General features: G+C 43.6%; 1 protein-coding gene across 5 annotated transcripts in view; it reads left to right on the top strand.

Moving 5' to 3' along the window:
- The window catches only part of FAT3 (FAT atypical cadherin 3), a 603,907-nt gene that overhangs the window by 503,850 nt on the left and 76,622 nt on the right, over nucleotides 1-23,435 (top strand). For all 5 annotated transcript variants that reach the window (XM_084783571.1, XM_084783568.1, XM_084783572.1 and 2 more), the window contains 6 exons: nucleotides 5,349-5,624; nucleotides 8,058-8,268; nucleotides 11,786-15,859; nucleotides 19,305-19,501; nucleotides 20,498-20,651; nucleotides 23,180-23,413. In XM_084783571.1, the coding sequence (XP_084639697.1) occupies nucleotides 5,349-5,624; nucleotides 8,058-8,268; nucleotides 11,786-15,859; nucleotides 19,305-19,501; nucleotides 20,498-20,651; nucleotides 23,180-23,413 (5,146 nt within the window). The remainder of the gene's footprint in view (nucleotides 1-5,348; nucleotides 5,625-8,057; nucleotides 8,269-11,785; nucleotides 15,860-19,304; nucleotides 19,502-20,497; nucleotides 20,652-23,179; nucleotides 23,414-23,435) is intronic.

The raw sequence follows: 23,435 nt of genomic DNA, 5'->3' as shown, positions 1-23,435 counted from the left end.
TATTGCTGAGATGAGAATCACCATGCCAGTTATCTGGTTTCTTAGTGGTTCTCTGTAACAAAGAATGTGACATTTCTACACATTTGTTAACATATAGATGATGTGAATTTATTCTGAATGTATATGTAACCTAAATGCACTTGAGCATCATTATGGATGAATATACAACTGGCTCTAAAGGAACCAGATCTGAATCTGCCCTTGTTCTTGTGACTTTGGGCACATCCCTTAGCATTTTTCTCCACTGAGCAACCAGATATGTACAAATACAATGCACATTTCTACACAGAAAACAACTCTGATATAAGTTTTCTATTCATACATTCAAAAATAAAATTCATGCATTTGAGAAGACTGCAAGGGGGCATTTTTGGAAAAGATGTTTGAAATATGGCTTAGAAATGCCGACAGAGACAGAACAAAATCTCAGTAATTTAGGACTTAATTGGTCTCCTCCAACAATTCACCCCCGTAGACTGTTCTACCATGAGCCTTTGTAAAGCAGGGCTTTGGCATCTCCAGAGACTTAACTTAGAGAAGCCCGTGGAACACAACGTGTTTGTGTCGAAACTAGCCCTGGAGATCCTTCCCATGCCTGGGCTTCCTCCTGCCTTGAGTCCTTTGTGTTTTTGTAAGCTTTCAATTACCATTTTGAACACAACATCTTTGAGAGTTACTTTGCTTTGTTAGTTCAGGGGCTCACAAATGGCCCCAACTGTGGGAAATAAAAAGCAGACTAGGAGAAGGAAGTCTTTACAGAGGAACACTTGTTCTGGCCGTGGATTGAACACAGGACAAAGCAAGCAGAAAGAGGCAAGCATTTCTAGCTCACATTAGCTTTGAACCTTCAATGAAGGTCAGGGCAGCTTGCTGGCCAGAAAGGCATTTCCATCTGTTGATGTAACTGCCACTCTGAAAACAAATATTTTGCATCTTGACTAAGTTTATTTGAACTTTTTAAAGAATTGGCACTGAAAGAATACAATATGTTTTTCAAAAACATTGAAGGTAAAAGCAATATTCTAAATGCTATTGGCACACTGCTCAACCTTTCTTGCAAGTACAAGCTAGGGGACAGAGTCTGTGCCTGTTAGTGGTCTCCTAAGTGAAAATTTCTGTGCCACAAATGTGATGAAACATATCTCAGGCAGGGGAAGCAGTTGTGAAGCTATTTGTAAGGGTAGTTTGTCTGGATATATTTATTTGAAAAAAAAAACTCAAAGATTTTCTAGAATGCAGCCAAATGCTAAGATATTATACAATGGAAAAAATCATTAGTGATTCTTCTGTTAGTCAGGCATAAGATAAGAACAGGTACCACACCCACTGCAACGTAAAATCGTGCTGCAAAGGAAGAGCAAGCAGGCAGGACAAAGCACTTTGAGTCAGAATTATAAAGGAAAAGGTAAGACCACCCCTACTTTCCCACAGACCCCTAAAAATGTAACATAGAAAGAAACTCAGAGCTGCAGAGCCATGTAGAGAAAAATTAAACTAGAGTTTGCCCTCACATAGTATTCCAGAAAAAATTCCAAATGTACCAGAGATGAAAATGAGAGAAAACCCACACACGCATGCATGCACACGGACACACACACACACACACACACACACACACACACACACACACACACACACACACACCCTCTATAAAAGCTACGTTTGTTCATCTATATCATGATAATGTTGGAAATATGCCAATCTCATTCACCAAACAGTAGAGAAGAAGCTGCGTGCATTTACTTCTGTATGCTATGTTGAAGAAACCTGCACCCAGAATAAAACCCATGGTGGATTCAGTGCAGCCTGTCATTTACATCACCGCATCTCCAAAGGTAAAGAAGGAAGAGAAACCTTCCAGCGCACAGAGAATAAGCTGCCATAAGCAGTTTAACAGAAGAAGAAGGGCGAGCGGTTCTGAAGTGTGTGCATCAGTGCCCCTCCTCGTTTGTAATAGGGACATGCAAATGAAAACAACACTGAGGTACCACGTCTCATCTGGCCGGCTGGCAAAAGCTCCAACTCTTCCCACACACTGTGCTGGCGAGGCTGGAGAGACAGTCGTTTTCACATATTGTTGTGCAAATGCGCATTGATAAAGTCTTGGAAGGCCAGAGCATAAGAATAGTTCACAAAACTGTAGAAACATCTCTCCTTACATCAAACTATCCTAATGCTAGGATACAACTGTATACTAGAGAAATTAGTAATAGGCATGGCACATATATTTTTCTAACATAAGAACAAATAGTAGAAAAGTCTTTTTTATTTTTATTTTTTAATTTTATTAATTTATTCAGATTACAACTCAATTGTTATCCCATCGCTTGTATCCTCTCATTCCTCCCTCTCTCCCGCTTTCACCCTATTCCCCTCCCCTAGGTCTATGACCGAGGGGGACCTCTTCCCCCACTATATGGTCATAGGCTATCAAGTCTCATCTTGGTAGCCTGCTTATTTTTTCTTTGCGTGCCATCAGGTGAGCCAGGAAGGGTGACCTGAACTAACCGTGGCGCTCACTGAAAGAGCATCTCTGTATGGCTGTGGACTTACCTTCAGGAGATCAGGCAGAGCTCTCAACACTGCACAGGGTCACAAATCCTTGAGGAGCTAACAGCTCTGCCCTACACCCAGTGGATTCCACCTACATCTGTCTTTTCCATTGTGACAACTAACGCAGTCTCCAGACACTTCTGAAGTGATTCTTATGTCATTTGGGAACACTATACATTTTATGTCCATTGTTATTTCTAATGTTAGCAGTAAATGAAATAGTGTGGTAGGAAAAATGTATATGGTACCACTATATTGATGAAACAAATGAGAAGCAATATTTTCAATAAAAAGTTATCTACAGGAGAGAAGAGGAAAGCAGAGAAACCAAAGGTCTTTAAACTCTTTCAATTTTTCTTCAGCATTCTAATAAATATAAAACATATTTTGATCAGATCCATACCCATTACTTTCTCTTATTTCTCCCTTTCCCAGTCCCTCTTTCCAAACAATCCTCCCCCTTGCCTTCATATCTTTTGTCTTATGATCCATTCACTGAAAAGCTAAGCCTCCCTGAATACACTTTTTGTATGATTTTAAAACAACAAAACAAAAGCTTAGATGTTGAAAAGCAAGTATGTGAGTTAAGCCTGCAACCAAACATAGCCAACTTATTTTCTTCTTTAACAAGGACTTTAAAACAGGGCATATTCAGGGATAAACTCTCTAGACATCCTAGCAGATCTGCCTGGCCCTAGTGCCATCTTCTGTGAGCATGGCAAGGCTCCATAACAAAGTCCCCATCTAGGCTTCCCTTGTTCAGAAAGGCACTGCTTTAAAGTAAGTCCCGGATTCCCTTATTGGTTCAGGTAATAAATCATTCTCTAGCCTTTAAAAAAAATTCTAAAATTTGGAAATAAATGGAAGCAAATTATCTTATATGTGAACCCAATTCTGGAGAAGTATGGCGATGGGGTGTCAATCATCTCACTCAAAGTTGGGTTTCCTCTTAGAGATTCATCTCAGGGACAAGACAGCATCAGCTTGGTTTGAATAACTCTAACAGAAATTCAGGCTTTATTATTCTGACTCCGCTGCACTCAAATTTTAAAGCAAACAGTGACTAATTATGATATTGTCACTGATCATTAAAAAAAAAATTGTCAGCAGCAGAGGAAGGAAAAACAAATGCTGAAACAATAGCATGGGTAAAGTCCCTACAATTGGAAACATATCTGTCAGCTCATGAAATTTTGATTAATTTTGTTAAGTTACCCAGTGGATAAAAGCAAAATTTAAGTCCATCCACTGACAAGAATTCCCAGTACTAGACTGCAATCTCCAAATATCATTTCTGACAAAAGAAAGAAATGAGACACCAAATATTTTGTTGGAACCATGGATAATGCAAAAATGTACAAGACAGCCCTAAAAAAAATATTACCAGTCCCAATTATCAGAATATATGTCAATGGCAAAATGCTTACTTCGCTAGAACAGTACGGCACAATAAGTGCATAAGTTCAGTCCCTAGCACATTAAAATCAGTCATTCAGTCAATTAAAGAAGGGGGGGAGGAAGAAATGGAGAAAGACCTAAGAATACCAGGATTGTATCAGAAAAACTCAAGTGCCAACCTGAAGACAATCCTACTGGCCAACCGAAGACTCCACACTAAGTGGACCCATAAAAGGAAGAATCAAACACAATCAAAACAAGAGTGGATTTCTTACTCTCCCTGTGCTAAAACCCTACTGCTGTCCTTATGCTGTCAGGGAAGTGCTCAGCCATCAATGTCACCTATATCGGCCCCGTACCCTGACCAACGCTCAGTGGACATCACAAAAGATGAGGCTCACTAGAGGGAACAGCCAGCGGTTGGGGAGGACTAGAGTGAATCAGTGTCCTCTGGGCATGACAGGACAGGTGCACCCGTGAATTCAGAGGAGCTGTTGTCACCCTACACAAGATCAAGACAACATTCCAGCATGGACTAGAGAGAGGGTCATGAGATCCCACCTCTGCTAAAGAGCTCTTAACAGTTGATGGAACCCCTACTCTGATCTGACCAATGAACAGGACATTCTCCACAGATATGTGGAGAGCAGGGACTGAATCTAACATGAACTCTGGTGCCCCATATTTGACCACTTCCCCTTGGTGAGGAGGCCTGACGGCACTCACAGAAAGAATAAGCAGGCTACCAAGATGAAACTTGATAGCCTATGACCATATAATGGGGGAGGAGATCCTCCTCGGTCTTAGGCCTAGGGGGCCGCAGCAGTGTGAGGTGACTGGCCAGCTTGCTTCCTTTCCTTTCTCCTCAATCTGGTACCAAACTAAAATTCAAGGTAGGTCTCCCATCATCAGCTAAACCCATCTAGAAACCCCTCAAAGCCACATCTAGAAGGCTGTCTCCTAGGAGATCCCCAACCCACTCATGTTGGCAAAGACCAGTCTCTGCACTGTTGCCCTGTTAGGCCACCACAGGAAGTGGCACAATGATAGGACTTCAGGTAACAGAAACCTCCAAACGAAGGTCCCCTTGAAATCTTTCACATCATGCCCCAGATAAGTCCATAGAATTATCACCTCTTATGGCTATCTTACCTATTCAATTATTAATGGGATTATAGATCAAATAATAATTGATGCTGTTGCTAATGTGAACTGACGGTTTACTGTCAACCACTTATTGGCTGAATGTTTTTATAAGAGAGCTTCCTTTGTGTTGAGATTACGGTTAGAAGCTAAGATCTAAGTATACAAAGAGGGAGAAAATTAGAAGGTGACCTCTTTCATTAGCAATGAATGGGTTGCTGTTCTTTATCACCCTTGTCCTCTTTTAACTACAGGTATTTATCAAAGTGCTGGATAATAACGATAATGGGCCAGAATTCTCCCAGCCACATTACGACGTGACAATTTCTGAGGACGTGCTTCCTGACACAGAGATACTGCAGATTGAGGCCACAGACAGAGACGAGAAGCACAAGCTGAGCTACACCATCCACAGTAGCATCGATGCCGTCAGCATGAGGAAGTTCCGGATGGACCCCAGTACAGGCGTGCTCTACACTGCTGAGAGGCTGGACCATGAGGCCCAGGACAAGCACATCCTCAACATAATGGTAGGACCAGACTCATAATTTTGCTTTCTCGACAGAACCATCAACCAGCCGAGGCATACACCTCAGTCGTCAGGAAGCCAGAGCCCTTAAATTCTATAAACCCAAGCACTGTCAGGTTGCGTTCAGTTTTGCCTTTGTATTTCAATGAAGAAGCCACTGTTCTAAGATAGTAACTCCATATTTCTTGTCAGCCTGAAATATTAGATCTATTCTGCAGATGCTGGCCGTTCAGGAAATTGCTGATGACAGATGGCTTAGAGAGGAAAGCAACAATGTTCTCAACACTGGGGTTTGTTTGGAGCCAGAAGATTGTGTGGAAACGTTTAGAAAAGCCCCTCAATTAGTCCTTCATTATCATTTGCTCAGCCCACATGAAGCTGGGTCCTTGGAAATATTCAGGCACCCAGTTTATTATGGATTGCATTGGCCTTGGGCCTACTAGTGATAATGGTGACCCAAAAAGAATTGAACATGCATTAAATATTCAGAAACTCTTGGTTCTGAAATAACTTAACTTCCTTTAAATTATGTCAAAGTGGCTTTTCATTTAAAGTGCGGTTTCTGCTTGATCCATACAGTGGTTAAGAAAGATGAGTCAGAATTATCACCAGTTCTCTTTCAGCCTATAATCTGCCCCTGTAATAAGCCCCAGAAGGACACTGAGATGCACAGGTCTGCCTATCAGGGCCCCGCATTATACTACTGAGGAACAAGACAGGTGTCAGTGATTTAATCTTGCACACTGACTAAGTTTGCGATGCCTAAACCTATAAGTTCCCAAGTCATTGACAAGAGTAACAACTTTCTCCTTCAGTGGGAATCTTCTCGAAGAAGAGGTACCTTGAGTGCCATGTCCTCCACTCAATACCCAGGAGACAGAAAGGACAGTTCCCAGAGGCTATCTGGCACACCACGATGGCCGTTCATTCATTCACGCATTCACAGATACTCTTGGGTACATATTGTGCACCAAGCCCAGTGGTGGACAACGTCTTCACACTCTAGAGGCTTAGTGTTCAGTTCGTTCAAAAATCTACCAATCGTTGGATTGTATTTTGGGGCACGGACAATGAAGCTATGGAAGTCCAGCATGGCACACTGGCCACGATGATCTTTGCATGATGCTCTAGGATCAAAAGCCTCACAGTGGTCACTAATCACATTGTCATTATTTTTTCAAGTCATTTCTGCTCATCCTTCCCTCAGAAAGTTCAAAAAATCAGTTTGGTCACCCACTGTCATTCATCACTTATGGAGCTAGAAGCTTAGAACAAATGTCTGCTGTAGGGCACCGTCTTCCGAGCCTTGTTTGCTCATTCCTTCCTACTAGTCGTGAAAATGCTTTCTCCTTGATAGCTCCTCCTGTATACATCTGGTGTCTTCACATCTCTCTGGAGTCACACAATCAAAACCCGAACAAGCCAAGGGTATTAACAATTAACAATGCATCAAATCATACTAGCACCACATGGGCAAAGAATAGATTATTCATAAGCTTCTGCCATGTGAAGTTCAGGGGAATCTTGAAATTCTTAATCAATTTCATTTGGCAAAATCACACCGAGTCTCAGTATTAGAAGTTATGATGAATGCATCCTCCCAGTGGTCAAGTTCCTCTCATAGGTCTGGGCCCTGCTTGCCTAAAAAAAAAATCACTTGTCACCATTGCCATTATGTTATTCTTTCTCCTCTCTCCTTGTTACTTCACCCAGGAAGTTGAGTGCTATTAGGTTACTCTTTCTACTCACTACGAGGGCCTTTTAAGTGTAGTCCATAATGGCACTTACCTGCTTGGTATTACACCTTTCTCTTGGCTTGCTTGTATCACTCATTTGAAAGACCATAATCTTCTTGAACGTAGATGCTGTATAGGTCATTACTGAACTGCTCCACTTATACTAGGAACCTGACATCATAAAAAGCAACAAATGTTAGTTGAATGAATGGATGGATAGATGGATGGATGGCAGTGACAATACTGTATTATTAACCCCACCTCTTAGAAGAGTCTCTATCTACCATTCCATGACTGAATATAAACACAAGGAGGAAGTGGCTGTGGAAACTATATGAGCGGTCTGGGCTTGTGGTACCCAGGTATTGCATCACAGGCCAGGCATCCAGTGAAACAGTAGAGACGATGTTGCCCTGCTCTCAGATGGCTCTCTCTCTCTCTCTCTCTCTCTCTCTCTCTCTCTCTCTCTCTCTCTCTCTCTCTCTCTCTCTCCCTCCCTCCCTCCCTCCTTCCCTCCCTCCCTCCGTCCCCCCCCCTCTCTCTCTCCCCTCATGTTTGTTTAGTGCTTTGTAGTTGCACAAGACTGGGTCAAACACTTTGTATGCATTTTTATATTTTGTTTTCTCAGCAAACATAGGCATGTGAGTTCTTTGCAATTCAAGCATTTAGTCCCACTGCTTCTTATATTTTGCCTAAAGGTGAGAGATCAGGAATTTCCTTACCGAAGAAACTTGGCCCGGGTCATTGTGAACGTGGAGGATGCTAATGATCACAGCCCTTATTTTACCAACCCACTGTATGAAGCATCGGTGTTCGAATCAGCTGCCCTGGGATCAGTTGTTCTGCAAGTGACAGCTCTGGATAAAGACAAAGGGGAAAATGCAGAGCTCATATATTCCATAGAAGCAGGTGAGAGCTGCAGAGACCTCAGCACAACGCGTGACACCCCACCCTCAGCAGCACAGCCTACCCTATAAACTCACCAACCTATTTGTGCAATGGTGTGTATAAAGTTCTTAACACCTCAATATTGGCAACAAGAGAAGAGCTTCCTTCCTTGCATTCAATCTTTGAGTTTTCTGAAATGAAAAAAAAAAAAAAAAAAAAAGAAATTAAATTCTGAGGCCCAGACCTGGAAACCAACAAACTAAGGATTCAAACTAAAATAACCAAAGTTGGGTTCACTTACCATGGGTGGGCTGCAGACTTCAGGAATCCAGCACACCCACTATAAACACAAACACCTTTCCTATGTTGGAGGTAAACTGAGCAACAGAGCAGTGGGTAGCTATGGGGCCTGAACTGCTTGCTTAACCAGACAGGTAAACAAATAAGAGTACTCAGGTTAAATTTTACTGTTTTTCAAATGATGCTAACATCTGAAGAGAAATTTGTAGATAGTTTGAAGATGGATAGCGAGAAAACGTTGATGACAGAGATGAATGTTCAAGTAAGGAAAAGGACCATGAACCTAAAAAAAAAAAAAAAAAAGTCTCCTCTATCTGTTCTGAGTTCCTTCCTCGGTTTGTCGTTTTTAAATATGCATGCAGCACATTCCCAAAGTGTTCTGTGGCACGTGTGTGGTGTGCAATGCCAAATGCACACTCTCTCCATGCCAGCAATGGGACAGCTTCCTGCCCTTCTCTTAAATGTAGAGCATCTGAGTGAGCAGCTGAATTAAAATAGGAATGCTAGGAAACTAGTTTAGGAATAGAAATCTGAGAAAAAGCAAAGCCACTAACCTATTTAAAAAAAAAACTCTCTACCAAATGTACAAAAAAAAAACCTACTGTCTAGATTAGGGCCCATATTATAAATGGGTCAGTGTTAACACTCACATGGAAGAAAAGTAAAAAGGAAAGATGTTCACTAACAGCCACCTGCCTGTAGAGCTTCCCCATGCATTTCTGTTGAGGTTTCCAAAGATCTAAACCTATTTAGAAACTGTCTTCTCCCTCTTAGTTAACAGAGAATTGCGGTGGTTACCCTGTCAGTTAATCCTCATTCCTCTAGTTTACAGATAAGGAATAGGAAGTGAATAGTGAACCTCACAGCCGGTGTTACCCGGTCTGTCCGTGCTCGGCTGTTCTTCTGAGGGCCCCACCTCCCCTTGCCTTCCCCTCTGTTCATCCATGGGCGTCATCTCATGTCACTGTAAACATCTGGATGTGAGGCTTCATTCCCACCATTCTTTTCATTTCATGGACATTTGTCTCTGTGTCAAGCAGTTTATTATAATTATAAAATTGCTACTTTTATCTCTGTTGGCTTCAGGTCATCCTCAAACCAATACTTACATTCTCAAAGGCAAAATAGTTACATCACCAAAAACACTGTTTCACCCACAATTGTACCTCTATAACTGGAGCACAGTACTCAGTCATTTCTTTGACAACTGACTAAAATACAACAAAAAAGTGACTTCTTTAAAATATTTTTTTTTGTGTGTAGAAAACCTGAATTTCCAGAAAAAAATTCCAGGAATGATAGATATATAAGATAGATGCATGAAAGTGTGATAAGAATCATAGTGTGGATGATAAACCTGCCAGTCAGTCAGCCCCTTCTAAGCACACAGCTCAATCCCTGGCCTGTAGAGCCCTCACCAACCCTGGGCCTACAAGGCCTGCAGAGCTCTCACAGAACCTGGATCTGCCTGTCCCTCACACACACATAGCTGGGCCCCAGGCCTGCTAAGCCCTCATAGAGCAGCTGAGCCAGCTCCTTTCCAGATGATGGAAACAAAAGCAAGTGATGGGTAGTTGTATAAAATGCTAGGTTTTATTGAACTTGTCTTACAAGCCTCAGATAAGGCAGATTTTATTCTGTTTACTGGGAGACTATAAAGTTCCCATCTTTCTTTTGGTCTCTAAAGTCACAACTGAAGCTGTTACTTTGGACTGAAATACTGAAGCCAAGTGGGGAGGCAGAGCTTCGAGTCTTGGATAATTCAGCTTTGGTGTTTGGTGCTAGTGTTACTTCAAAAGCAGCAAAACAGAAGACAGCAAGGGGTGGAGAACACACTTGATCCTAAGATACAGTAAACATCATTTTCAAATAAGTAAGGGAAATACAGCTTCAGCCATGCTGCCAAAAGTCTACAGGAGTCACAGTAACAATCAGATAGTAATTTCCAAAGATTCATGAGTAGAAGAAAGTAATAATAGGGTAGCCAATTCCAAGGGAAGGATCGGTATGCTGAAGAGAACAAGTGCAGGGAGTCCCAGCCTGGACGTGGCATGAGAGCACAGCACACTGGAAGGGCATATATATCATGTGGCTCCCAGGGATAGGACAGCAAGGTTGTGAAGATCAACCAGAGCCAAACTATGCTTTAGCTTCATTCCTTCTGTGCAATTCTGTTGATGTAGAGTGAGATAAGGCTTACGTAGAGACTATGAAGTAGGACAATAGCATCAATGAGTGTAGGCATGATCTATTAGCATCCTTTGGCCAAAGCTGTGTGCCACTGCATCACTTGGAGAGGACCATTGCTCGGGTGACATGGATGCTGGGCTTACACTTACTTGGCAGAAATGTTTCTACTATAGTAGCACCTATGCCTCTAGTTCATAGGAGCTGAGCCTCGCACCCCTAGTTTGAAGGACAGCTCTGATGATCATTACTCTTTTATTTCACCTGAAGCCTCTCAAATGAGTGACTAGAGTGACTACAGATTGGAGTAACCATCTTGCATTTCTCATGTCTGCATCTGCGGCTGTGTGTGTTCACGCGGCACAGGAAAGACATAGAAAAAAAGGAAAGAATAGAGAGATGGATAGGCTGAAGAAATCCTTAAGAAATTTCAAAGCAGCCAATAACTTAGGAGAATTCTCCAACCAAAGCCATCACAGTAACCAAAAGAAGATTTTATGTTGATAACGTGGCACGGATTCCACATGCTAGTCCTGCCAATGGGACAACCTGAAACCAAGTAACTATGTGATGATGTTCTGAAACTATTCCTATAGGGCTCTCTTTTAATGATTAAGATGGAAAATACAGCACTATTATGAATACAGATATATATATTCATTTTATATTTATAGTTATGTCATATTTACACACATAGGCAGATGTTAGTGGTGGTATATGCCAATCCCAGCCATCTCTTTTCTCATGGGTCCAAGATGAGGACACCCTATACGTTCCCAGCAGAAGGGACTCTCCTGTAACCTTTCTTATGTCCCAGTTCAAGTGTGTACACCATGCTATAGTGTTGTTGCTACTGATTTTACCCTGGATTGAGACACTATTGATTGGATATAATTTTTACCACAAAGCTAAGTTCTGCTTTTTAAAAAATATCAGAGTGGCTAGGAGAGAGTATAAATAGTTTCTTACTGTTGGCCACAATGTAGACAAGCACCTTAAGATTTTAATGATCCTCTTGTAACTCATTTCCCCATTGATCTCTGTGTTTTAGGGAACACGGGGAACACATTTAAAATTGAACCAATCCTGGGCATCATCACCATTTCCAAAGAGCCAGACATGACAGCAATGGGTCAGTTTGTCCTGTCAGTGAAGGTCACAGATCAAGGCTCCCCACCCATGTCTGCCACTGCGATTGTACGCATCTCCATCAGCATCTCTGATAACTCCCACCCCAAGTTCACTCACAAAGACTACCAAGCTGAAGTCAATGAAAACGTTGATGTTGGCACGTCTGTCATCCTCATCTCTGCCATCAGCCAGTCGACCCTCATTTATGAAGTCAAAGATGGCAACATCAATGGAGCCTTTACCATAAATCCATACTCTGGAGTCATCACCACTCGGAAAGCTCTGGATTACGAGCATACTTCTTCCTATCAACTCATCATTCAGGCCACAAACATGGCAGGCATGGCTTCCAACGCTACCGTCAGTGTTCAGATTGTGGACGAAAATGATAACCCACCAGTGTTTCTCTTTTCTCAATACTCGGGCAGCCTGAGTGAGGCAGCCCCCATCAACAGTATCGTCAGGAGCCTAGACAACAGCCCACTGGTGATCCGAGCCACAGATGCTGACAGCAACCAAAACGCATTATTGGTGTATCAGATCGTGGAGTCCACAGCCAAGAAGTTCTTCACAGTAGACTCAAGCACAGGGGCCATCAGAACAATCGCCAACCTAGACCACGAAGTCATTGCACATTTCCACTTCCATGTACATGTGAGAGACAGTGGGAGTCCCCAGCTGACTGCAGAGAGTCCTGTTGAAGTCAACATTGAGGTGACAGATGTGAATGACAACCCACCTGTGTTCACTCAGGCTGTGTTTGAAACTGTCTTGCTTCTCCCCACCTACGTTGGTGTGGAGGTTATAAAGGTGAGTGCCACAGACCCTGACTCTGAGGTACCCCCTGAACTGACATATAGCCTCATGGAAGGGAGTGTGGATCATTTTCTAATGGACCCGAATACTGGAGTGCTCACCATAAAAAATAACAATCTCTCTAAAGATCACTACATGTTGATAGTCAAAGTATCTGATGGGAAGTTCTACAGCACTGCCATGGTCACTGTCATGGTTAAAGAAGCCATGGACAGTGGCCTCCACTTCACACAAAACTTTTATTCCACCTCCATCTCAGAGAACAGCACAAACATAACCAAAGTAGCTATTGTCAATGCTGTCGGAAACCGCCTTAACGAGCCCTTAAAATACAGCATCTTAAACCCAGGAAACAAATTCAAGATAAAATCTACCTCAGGAGTCATCCAGACCACAGGAGTACCCTTTGATCGCGAAGAACAGGAGTTGTATGAGTTGGTGGTGGAAGCCAGCCGTGAGCTAGACCATTTGCGTGTGGCGAGGGTGGTAGTGAGGGTTAGCATTGAAGACGTAAATGACAACTCTCCTGTCTTTGTGGGCCTCCCTTACTATGCTGCTGTGCAAGTTGATGCTGAGCCGGGGACTCTGATATACCGGGTGACAGCCATCGACAAAGATAAAGGTGCCAATGGAGAAGTGACCTATGTCTTGCAGGATGACTATGGTCACTTTGAAATTAACCCTAATTCAGGGAATGTGATTTTAAAAGAAGCATTTAACTCAGACCTCGCCAACATTGACTATGGAGTCACCGTCCTCGCCAAGGACGGTGGCAACCCATCTCTTTCCAAATCCGTGGACCTTCCCATCACCATTGTTAACAAGGCAATGCCTGTGTTTGATAAACCCTTTTATACAGCATCAGTCAATGAAGATGTCACAATGGACACTGCCATTCTCAGCATCAATGCCACCAGCCCAGAAGGCCAGGGCATCATATACCTCATTATTGATGGAGATCCCTTCCAACAGTTCAACATTGACTTTGACACCGGGGTCCTAAAAGTCATTAGCCCTTTGGATTATGAAGTCACGTCGGTTTACAAGTTGACAGTGAGAGCTAGTGATACTCTTACAGGTGCCAGGGCTGAAGTCACTGTGGATCTGCTAGTGGAGGATGTCAATGATAACCCTCCTGTTTTTGATCGGCTCACTTACAACACAACACTCTCTGAAGCATCTCTCATCGGAACGCCTGTTCTGCAGCTTGTCTCAACTGATGCCGACTCGGGCAACAACAAACTGGTGCATTATCAGATTGTGCAGGATACCTACAATAGCACAGATTACTTTCACATAGATAGCTCAAGCGGCTTAATCCTGACAGCGAGGATGCTAGACCATGAGTTGGTGCAACACTGCACCTTGAAAGTCACAGCAACTGATAATGGCTTTCCATCCCTGAGCAGTGAAGTCCTGGTTCATATTTACATCTCTGATGTCAATGACAACCCCCCAGTTTTTAATCAGCTCATCTATGAATCCTATGTGAGTGAATTAGCACCAAGGGGTCATTTTGTAACCTGCGTGCAGGCCTCGGATGCAGACAGCTCTGACTTTGACCGGTTGGAATATAGCATTTTATCCGGGAATGATCGGACCAGCTTTCTGATGGACAGCAAGAGTGGAGTCCTCACACTGTCCAGCCACCGGAAGCAGCGCATGGAGCCTCTGTATAGTCTCAACGTGTCTGTGTCTGATGGGCTGTTTACCAGCACTGCCCAGGTACACATCAGGGTCCTCGGGGCTAACTTGTATAGCCCTGCCTTTTCACAAAGCACATATGTGGCTGAGGTAAGAGAGAACGCAGCTTCCGGAACAAAGGTTATGCATGTCCGAGCCACAGATGGGGATCCAGGAATGTACGGGCAGATCAGCTATTCCATCATCAATGACTTTGCCAAGGATCGGTTCCTCATAGACAGCAATGGACAGATCATCACAACAGAGAGACTAGACCGTGAGAACCCTCTGGAAGGAGATATTAGTATTTATCTGAGGGCCCTGGATGGTGGCGGGAGAACTACGTTCTGCACTGTGCGGGTCATTGTGGTGGATGAGAATGACAACGCCCCTCAGTTCATGACCGTGGAATATAGAGCCAGTGTCAGGGCTGATGTAGGAAGGGGCCACTTGGTCACTCAAGTTCAAGCTTTGGATCCTGATGACGGGACAAATTCTCGGATTACATATTCCCTCTATAGTGAGGCCTCGGTCTCGGTGGCTGACCTCTTGGAAATCGATCCTGATAATGGCTGGATGGTGACCAAAGGCAATTTTAACCAGCTGAAAAATACAGTGCTGTCCTTCTTCGTGAAGGCAGTAGATGGTGGCATCCCAGTCAGGCACTCCCTCATCCCTGTCTACGTCCACGTCCTGCCCCCTGAGACACTCCTGCCTTCCTTCACCCAATCACAGTACTCCTTTACCATTGCAGAAGATACAGCCATCGGAAGCACAGTGGACACCCTGAGGATTCTGCCCAATCAGAGCGTCCAGTTCAGCACGGTTAATGGAGAACGTCCAGAGAATAATAAAGAGGGCATCTTTGTCATCGAGCAAGAGACAGGTGCTATCAAGATCGACAAGCGCCTTGACCATGAAGTCATCCCAGCTTTTCACTTCAAAGTAGCAGCTACTATACGCCTGGACAAGGTGGACATTGTCTTCACTGTGGATGTAGATGTCAAGGTATTGGATCTGAATGACCACAAGCCAGTCTTTGAAACGCCCAGCTACGAGACGATCATAATGGAAGGAATGCCTGTAGGCACCAAGCTCGCCCAGGTGAGAGCCACAGACATGGACTGGGGAGCCAATGGGCAGGTCACTTACTCCCTACACTCAGAGTCCCATCTTGAGAAGGTAACGGAAGCATTCAGCATTGACAGCAACACAGGATGGATCAGTACACTGAAGGACCTGGACCACGAGACAGACCCTGCCTTCTCCTTCTCTGTAGTGGCTTCTGACCTTGGGGAGGCTTTCTCCCTTTCATCCATGGCTCTGGTCTCGGTCAAGGTGACCGATATTAATGACAATGCACCGGTCTTTGCTCACGAGGTGTACCGAGGCAACGTGAAGGAGAGCGACCCACCAGGGGAGGTGGTAGCCGTCCTCAGCACCTTGGACAAAGACACCTCCAACATAAATCGCCAAGTGAGCTACCACATTACAGGTGAGTCCCATTACCCGTTTCTACCGTGTGCTCAGCTTGCTGAAGTAAGGTGACAATGACAGGGGATGGAGGATGACGTGAGGATGACAGTGGTAGAACTTTCTGGTTCTGAGTGAGAAGTCCGATTACATGGGGATTTTCACTCAGCAGTAGTCTAGTGTTCTTACACAAGCTGGCACCAGCCTTAACATCACTTCCTGCTGTTTTAAAAGCCCAAAACTGAGCAATATATTTTAATTTTAGTGGGAAGAGATTTTTGTTAAACTATCATCCCCTTCTGAGCTTTTAATAATGCTGAAAAACAACAATATATTCCCACTGAGCTTTAGATGCTGTTGCTGCTGGCTGTAAGAGTGTGTCGCGCCCCCCCCCCACACACACACACACAAACACACATGGAAAGCGAAGTCTCAGTTTGACCTTTTTGCTGAGAAATTCTAAATTTATCACTGAGGATCAAAGGATATATCTTCTGGCAGCCCTGTTTGCTTGGAACTCCTGTCTGTCTTTCCCAATAGTAAATAGCTTTTCACCAGAAAAACCGAGATAGACAAATAAGGTCACTAAGAGTGCACAAAAATGTCACCATAGCTCTGCAAGACTGCAGGGTTCACATCAGAGTGAAAAGTCTGCCTGTGCTCGGGGACAGCTCCCTGGGATGACCCACTTTCAGCAACAAAGAAGGAAAGGTTGGCAGTGCTAGGAAAGTCCGTCTGAAAACTATTCGGTGCCTTGGAGCTAACACCTTGATCCTGAGACTGTCAGAGCCAGAACATAAGCCACGTGCCAAAAGATTTTAAATAATCCATCAATACTTGCAGTCAGGTGGCTTTCCCCTTAGAAAAACCACATTATTCAGAGTGAAAAATGAATTAATTAAGATGCCCTTAGGACACAGATTCTGCTTAAGTATGTTAGTGGAACGTTAATTAATCACTGCAGAATAAGATCTGTACTGGAGCAAACACTGAGAGCTTGGGATTGCCACACTTCCCCAAGGTTCCTCTTTGTGTCTTTCATAGTGCTGCCCCCCTTGGTGGCATCTCTCACTTAAGAACACTTTATGTATCTTGTGCTAGTCTCTGTAACCTGTTATCTTATGTCATAAAACTGTGTGTTTCTGCAGTTAAAACAAGAGCATCTTGGTAAGGAGAGACAAAAAAAGAGTGAAGGAAGGATTTGACTTACTGTATTTAGTTTTGGGGGGGAAGACACTCCGAGGGACCCGTTTGTACTTGGAAAAATTGTTAAGCACTCAGCCTTAATTATTTTCACATAGTCTCTGAAGTATCCACAGATGATGTAAAGGACCATCCCACCCGCTTCACTAAAGTAATGAGTGCAGCGTAGCTTAAACTCCTCTTACTATTAGCAGAGCCAACCACCAACTGATTTTAATTAGATTTAAGCTTTGCTCTTGATGTAGCACAAGTTGGCTGTGCTGCCTCAGACTAACAAAGGAACATTAATCATTTTATGTAACAAAGGACCGGTGTGGGCTCGCCTGCATTGGAGGCGTTTAATAGAGAGGTTAAATTTGTGTGTGCTGAAATAATATTCAACTAAAGCACAATTGAATTCTAGCCAGTGGTGGCAGAAAGCGATATTACAGGCAAGCCTCCCAAGGCATGGTGGCTTAGTCACCACCATCACCTGGGCATGGGTAAGTCTCTAATGGTCGGGAGGCTGCCCTTTATATATTGTAGTTTATTTTACAGCCACACCTGGCTCCTCCACCCACTGGATTTCAGTAACATAGAGACTCACTACCATCCTGTCATGATCAAAAATGTCTACACATCCTAGAAAAATCCTCTGAAACGGGGAGAACCATTGACCTGGAGAAGCAACGTGTCGTCTCTATATGACTTTGGTCCATTTATCCTGTTGCTTCTTCACAGTGAAACGGCCCTAAGAACCACTGTAATACTCAGAATTCTAGGACCATATGCTTGTGGGTTTTTTTAAAAAGATTTGTTATAAAGTGAGCCAGCTCCTTTCTTATAGTTAAAATAACACTTTATGATGTATATTTTCCTTATGTTTTTGCTTATTGTGTCCAAAGAGAAATTTAGGTGTACTCATTTGTTTCGTTCCTCATTTATTATGTGGCCCAATCTAGCTTTGAACTTGTGACCTTCCCATCTCAGCCTCACAATGTTGCCATTACAGAAGTGCACCAGCACACCAAGAATGACATTAAAAATGGTTTATTTATGGAAAGGGGAATCCAGGAATTGAGCAGCTGCTGACTGTTCGGAGCCCCACTGAAGGGGCAGGAGGGACAGATGCCTCCAGGATGCTCACGAGTCAAAGCCAAAGTGTAGTTTGTTGGTTAATGTGGAATAGGTCCCCCAGCAGAGGTCAGCTGCTAGATCCTTTCAGTAGTTTACCTTTTAGCATTTACATAAAGTGGGGTTTGGGGCTACACCTAGCAGAACCCAGAACAATGGGGCAGGGCTGTCTCAGCTTCAAGGCCTCTTACTTAGTTGTGTCATCTGTTGCCAGTCTTCTGCTTTATAACAGGGGCGGTGTGTGGTCCTGTCTGCTGCTAATGCCCTTCTATCTAGAAGAGTGGCCTAGAGCAGAGGATAGGAACTTACCAAATGCCAAATAAAAGGGCCACATCCCTCTTGAGTCCGACTACTTCTGACTGTCTCTGGCCACCCTTCCTGAGTGTCGGAACTGACATGCTTTCCCTCTTAGGGATGAAATGTCATCTCCTTCCCTCTCCCTGCCTTGTGTCAAGCTGCTTTAGTCCCCATGCAGGTTCACAGAATGGAAGGGAAGTCTGTGTTGGCCACTCTAGTCTGTCTTTTATGCCTTCTCTCCACTTTCACTAACCGCTCTCTTGGATTTGATCTAATTACAATGCTAATCTTTGAGCTGCTTCTTGAGTGACCCCTCGTTAAGACTGTTCAACAGTAAAGGTTTGTCCTCCGCGTGGCAAACTTTTCCTCCCAAACTCCAGTCCCTCATGGGAAGACCCCAGCTGTATGATAGAGTATTCATTAAACAATGCCTTAACAGAGCTAGCTGCCTCCTCGTGATTGTATAATCAACTCAGCAACTAATGGAATTGTGTGGTGACAAGAACAACAGTGTATTACAGCCTCTCCTGAGACTGAGCGGAAAGACAATTGCATCATCCTGAGGAACCAATTGATGGTTCACAGTTTGAGTCTGATTATCTTTAAGGGAAACTACACAAAAGATCGTCCCCAGCTTCCCTAACTGTGTTTTCTTCTCTTGGAAAGTTAACTGTTTTACTTTCAACACAAGATGAGCATAGAAATGCCGGGCATTTTTCCAGGAGAAATTAAGGGACTCTCTGCTCTCTTTAGTGTCATAAGAACACAGTGTGAGGGACACCTGAAATGTCCCTATAAGGACTCTCATGTGGGTGTCCCACTGTGAGTCCTCAGAAGCTCTATTTCCACCACAGGAGGGAACCCCCGAGGACGGTTTGCCCTGGGCATGGTGCAGAGTGAGTGGAAGGTCTATGTGAAGAGACCTCTGGATCGAGAGGAACAAGACATTTACTTCCTCAATATCACTGCCTCTGATGGACTCTTTGTCACACAGGCCGTGGTGGAAGTGACTGTCAGTGACGCCAATGACAACAGCCCAGTATGTGATCAGGTGAGCTCCAGGAACAAAAACTGCTTCTTAAAACCCTGATTGATTCACTCCTCTAAAACTAAAATTAAATTCAAACTCATTGCACATTTTTCTTCTTAAGTCCAGGCTAGCATCTGCTCTTGTTTCCAACTGAACATAAGATGGAAGGAAGTAGAGTTTGGGATAAGACATCCTAAATGTGAAAGGAGTCTAGATAGCCTTATACTGCACCATGAATTAAACAGAAAAGATGAGCCCTAAATTCACTTTCAAGTAATTCCTAAAGCATCTCATAGCAACTTTCTAAATCATTGGATGAGGTAAATGAACCCCATGTGGTCAGTTGCCTGTTTGCAGATTACACAGCTGTCAGTGGCAACACCGTTGCTGAGTGAGGTCTCCAGATCCCCAGTGAAGTAGCCTTTCCATTGCTGTAGAAACACACAACGCTGACACAAGGACTAGATTGCAATTTTTTTTCTTACCTGAATCAAATAATTGTTAATGTGCATTTTCTAACCTGTGGACCAAGAGACAACATTTGTGTTCCGTAGCTTACAAAACTGAAGTGTGTGGACTTAATCTCGTATGTTAAAGCCAGATGTTACCCATGACACCCTATTAAAGAGGTGCAACCAACCCCAGGAGGCTGTTTGCTCTCAGCAGAGAAATGGGCAGAGTCAGTGTGGGATGAGAGTAGGGTGAGCATCGGGCCTCACAGTGCAGCAATGCTATCTGCTGCCTTCACCACTGCGTTCTCACCAACCATGCCATCTGTGCGCTGTACATACATAAGTGCTCAGTAAATATTTTTAAGTGAATATGCACAGAAAAGGTAAGGAAATGAATATGCTAAGTTTTATTGCTCACTGTAATATGGTCTGAGGCAAAGGAAAGAAGCCACAGGAGCTAAACCACCTGAATAAATTTTTAAAGAAATCTGCTTTTAATAGTAGCTATAAAAACTGTACCACAGGCTGTAGTGTGACTGACTCACTCTCGCTGACCTTTGCCCAGGTTGCATATTCAGCATCACTTCCTGAAGACATCCCATCAAATAAAATCATCCTGAAGGTCAGTGCCCAGGATGCGGATATTGGATCCAATGGAGATATACGATACTCACTCTATGGATCTGGAAACAATGAATTTTTTCTAGATCCAGAAAGTGGTAAGGTGACATTTATTTTTTGCAGAAATGCCATTATTTATCCCTGTAAGAGTTTGTCCTCTCGTATTCCGTAGAGTTTTAATGTGAGGCTCTGATGTGTCAGATCCTGAGAAATAAGCAGTTCATAGTACACAGATGTGGGTGCCCTGGGCCGCAGGTACCTTGATTTGGGTTAAGGTTGGGACCGTCTTACTCCCTTCCCTCCACTTCTCCCTCTTGTCCTTCCTTCTTTCCATCTATGTCCCTACATTTACTAGGCTTAGGTAAGTACACGCCTCTTTGTGTTAAGGCGGGGCTCACAAAGAGTGGAAGAGGAGTTGCATCTCAAATGCTGGTCACCATGAAAACTAAAGGGGGCTGCTTACCATGTAGAGTCCTTCACGGTGAAACCCATCGGTTCCCTTCTGATTCTTGCAGCCCTGTTGTCTTGTTACTATTAAAGAGCCCTGCTTCATTTCTCCAAATTTTGTTGTACGATTGAACAAAAACTCCAAGGTAAAAAAGGTTACGGGAACTAACGTCAGATGCCTGGATTGAAGGCCAGAGCTGATGGAAAAGCCATTTTCTATTGCAGCTCATTATTTCTGTGTTGTGGATTAGGTGGCTCATCTAGTGGCAATTTTTAAATGAAGTGGAAAGAGTGAACAGCTTGCATATTTCCCATGCTGTCTTCATCCCAGTAAACCGAGTCTTCACGATCCGTGGCTTCCCCATGTCTCACTCCCATGGACCCTACCAGGAAGCATGGATATAATTTCATTACAGCATGCTCCTTAACTCTCTGGGCCCTGTCAGAAGACAGGCAGCCTATCAGCATTATACAGACAGGGACATGGGAGGACTGTCCGGAACAAATGCAAAGGAAGCCATATAGGAATATCACAAAAGTAGCTAGCGTTCTGAGGAAAGGAAATGGGAAACTGAGGCAAGATTCTAAGAGTTGAAGCACAGCACTGAAGGTTCCAGGGAGCCAAGCATCAAGCCAGGCATGAAAGGAGGAAGCATCTCTTTAGACAGTCAATAGAGGGTCTTGAATGTCCTCCTGAAAAGCCCCCTGGGGACTTTTTTAAATAAGAGAGGCAAGTGGCTCTCTGTGGCCTGTGTTGGAGAACTGGATGTATTCAGTAAAGAAGCCTTTGGAGGACTTATTGATAATCCACGTGGCTTATTCCAAATGTCACCAGTGCTATTTAAGAGTAGCAGTGATCCACAAATCTCACTTTGCACCAAATAGCAATTCCTCAGGCGTCTCACTGTGCTTATCATTTCCTACTGACACTTAAGCAACAACAAAAATAAATTTCTATAGATTACGAATATGCAAATATATAGGCATGATATGAAAGTAAAATGAAGACTATTAAAAGGGAGGAGGAAGGAGACAGGAATGTGGGGAGATAGAGAAGAAAGGGTGATAAGGAGGAAAAGACAAAGACAAATGCTGCATATTTTCCCTCACATACAAAACCAGATTCAGCTATCTGTATAGCTATCTATAGGAAGTAACAGCGGAAGGGGAAAGCAAAGAGAGAAAGAGGGAGGAAGGGAAGGAGAGATGGTGATGTGGCTAAGTAAATAAGAAAATATGATAACAAAACCCATTATTTTGTTACACTATTTTGTTGATCCGTGATGCTAGAACTTGTATTAGTTACTTTTCCAGGTGCTGTGAAAAAGATCCTGACAAAACACAATGTAAGGAAGGAAGGGGTCATCGTAGCTCATAGCTCTAGGGTACAGTCCATCGTGATGGGAGAGTCCCTGGGGCAGGAGCTTGAGAGAGCTAGCTGGTCACATCACTTCACACAACAGAGAACTCAGGCCACTCCCTCCATTTTACACAGTCTGAGATTCCAGCTCAGGGAATGGAGCCGCCATATTGAAGATGTGTTTTCATGCGTCAGCCAGCCCATTCAGGAAACTCTCTCACAGGAATCTGTAATTTAGATAATCCCTTTAACATTCCAGGAACCTTGACTCCTCTGTGGCTCTAGATGGCCCTGTCAAGTTGACAACCAGTGTTAATCATCAAAGAGCCTCTCAAGACTTTTCTGTCAATGCCAGCAAGTTTTGATGGTTTTATTTCCCTCTAAAAGATGGTATTAACACACACACACACACACACACACACACACACACACACACATAGAGCAGGTTTAGGAACAAGATACTGTGCTCTGGGCTTAGGGTCATGAGCACCAGGGACAATGACATACCTGGCGCCATGCAGCTGTGAGAGTTCCCCCATTTGCCAAAAGAAAGAACCCTCAGGAAACTTCGCAAAGGGATTAATTAATTTGAAGGTCAAGTGGTTGGTTTGCCTTTGCATCTAAGATTCCGTAATCTCTTTTCTGATGCCTAAAAATTTGAATTTGCTCTATTTCTTCAATTTATAGGGCATTTGAGCCTATGTTCTTGGTATTTCTTGCATTTAGAATTTTTTCATACGATTGATTTTCTGCTTTCCCATGAAAATACCATTTTTTTAAAAAAAGCCAGACCAACCATGCTGTTATTTTGTTTCACAGGTGAGTTAAAAACCTTGGCCTCATTGGACCGGGAGAGGGTCCCAGTATACAACCTGATTGCCAGGGCCACTGACGGGGGTGGCCGTTTCTGCCACTCCAAGGTCCTCCTGATCCTGGAAGATGTGAATGATAACCCCCCGGTGTTTTCTTCCAATCACTACACTGCATGTGTCTACGAGAACACAGCCACGAAAGCTCTGCTCACCCGAGTGCAAGCCGTGGACCCTGATGTTGGTAAGCCAGTTCACCAGCCAGG

Source organism: Acomys minous (genome assembly GCF_964271855.1).
Source record: "Acomys minous genome assembly, chromosome: 5".
NCBI lineage: Eukaryota > Metazoa > Chordata > Mammalia > Rodentia > Muridae > Acomys > Acomys minous.
The sequence above is the reverse complement of the archived record's forward strand: the minus strand, read 5'-3'. Positions and strand labels throughout refer to the sequence as shown.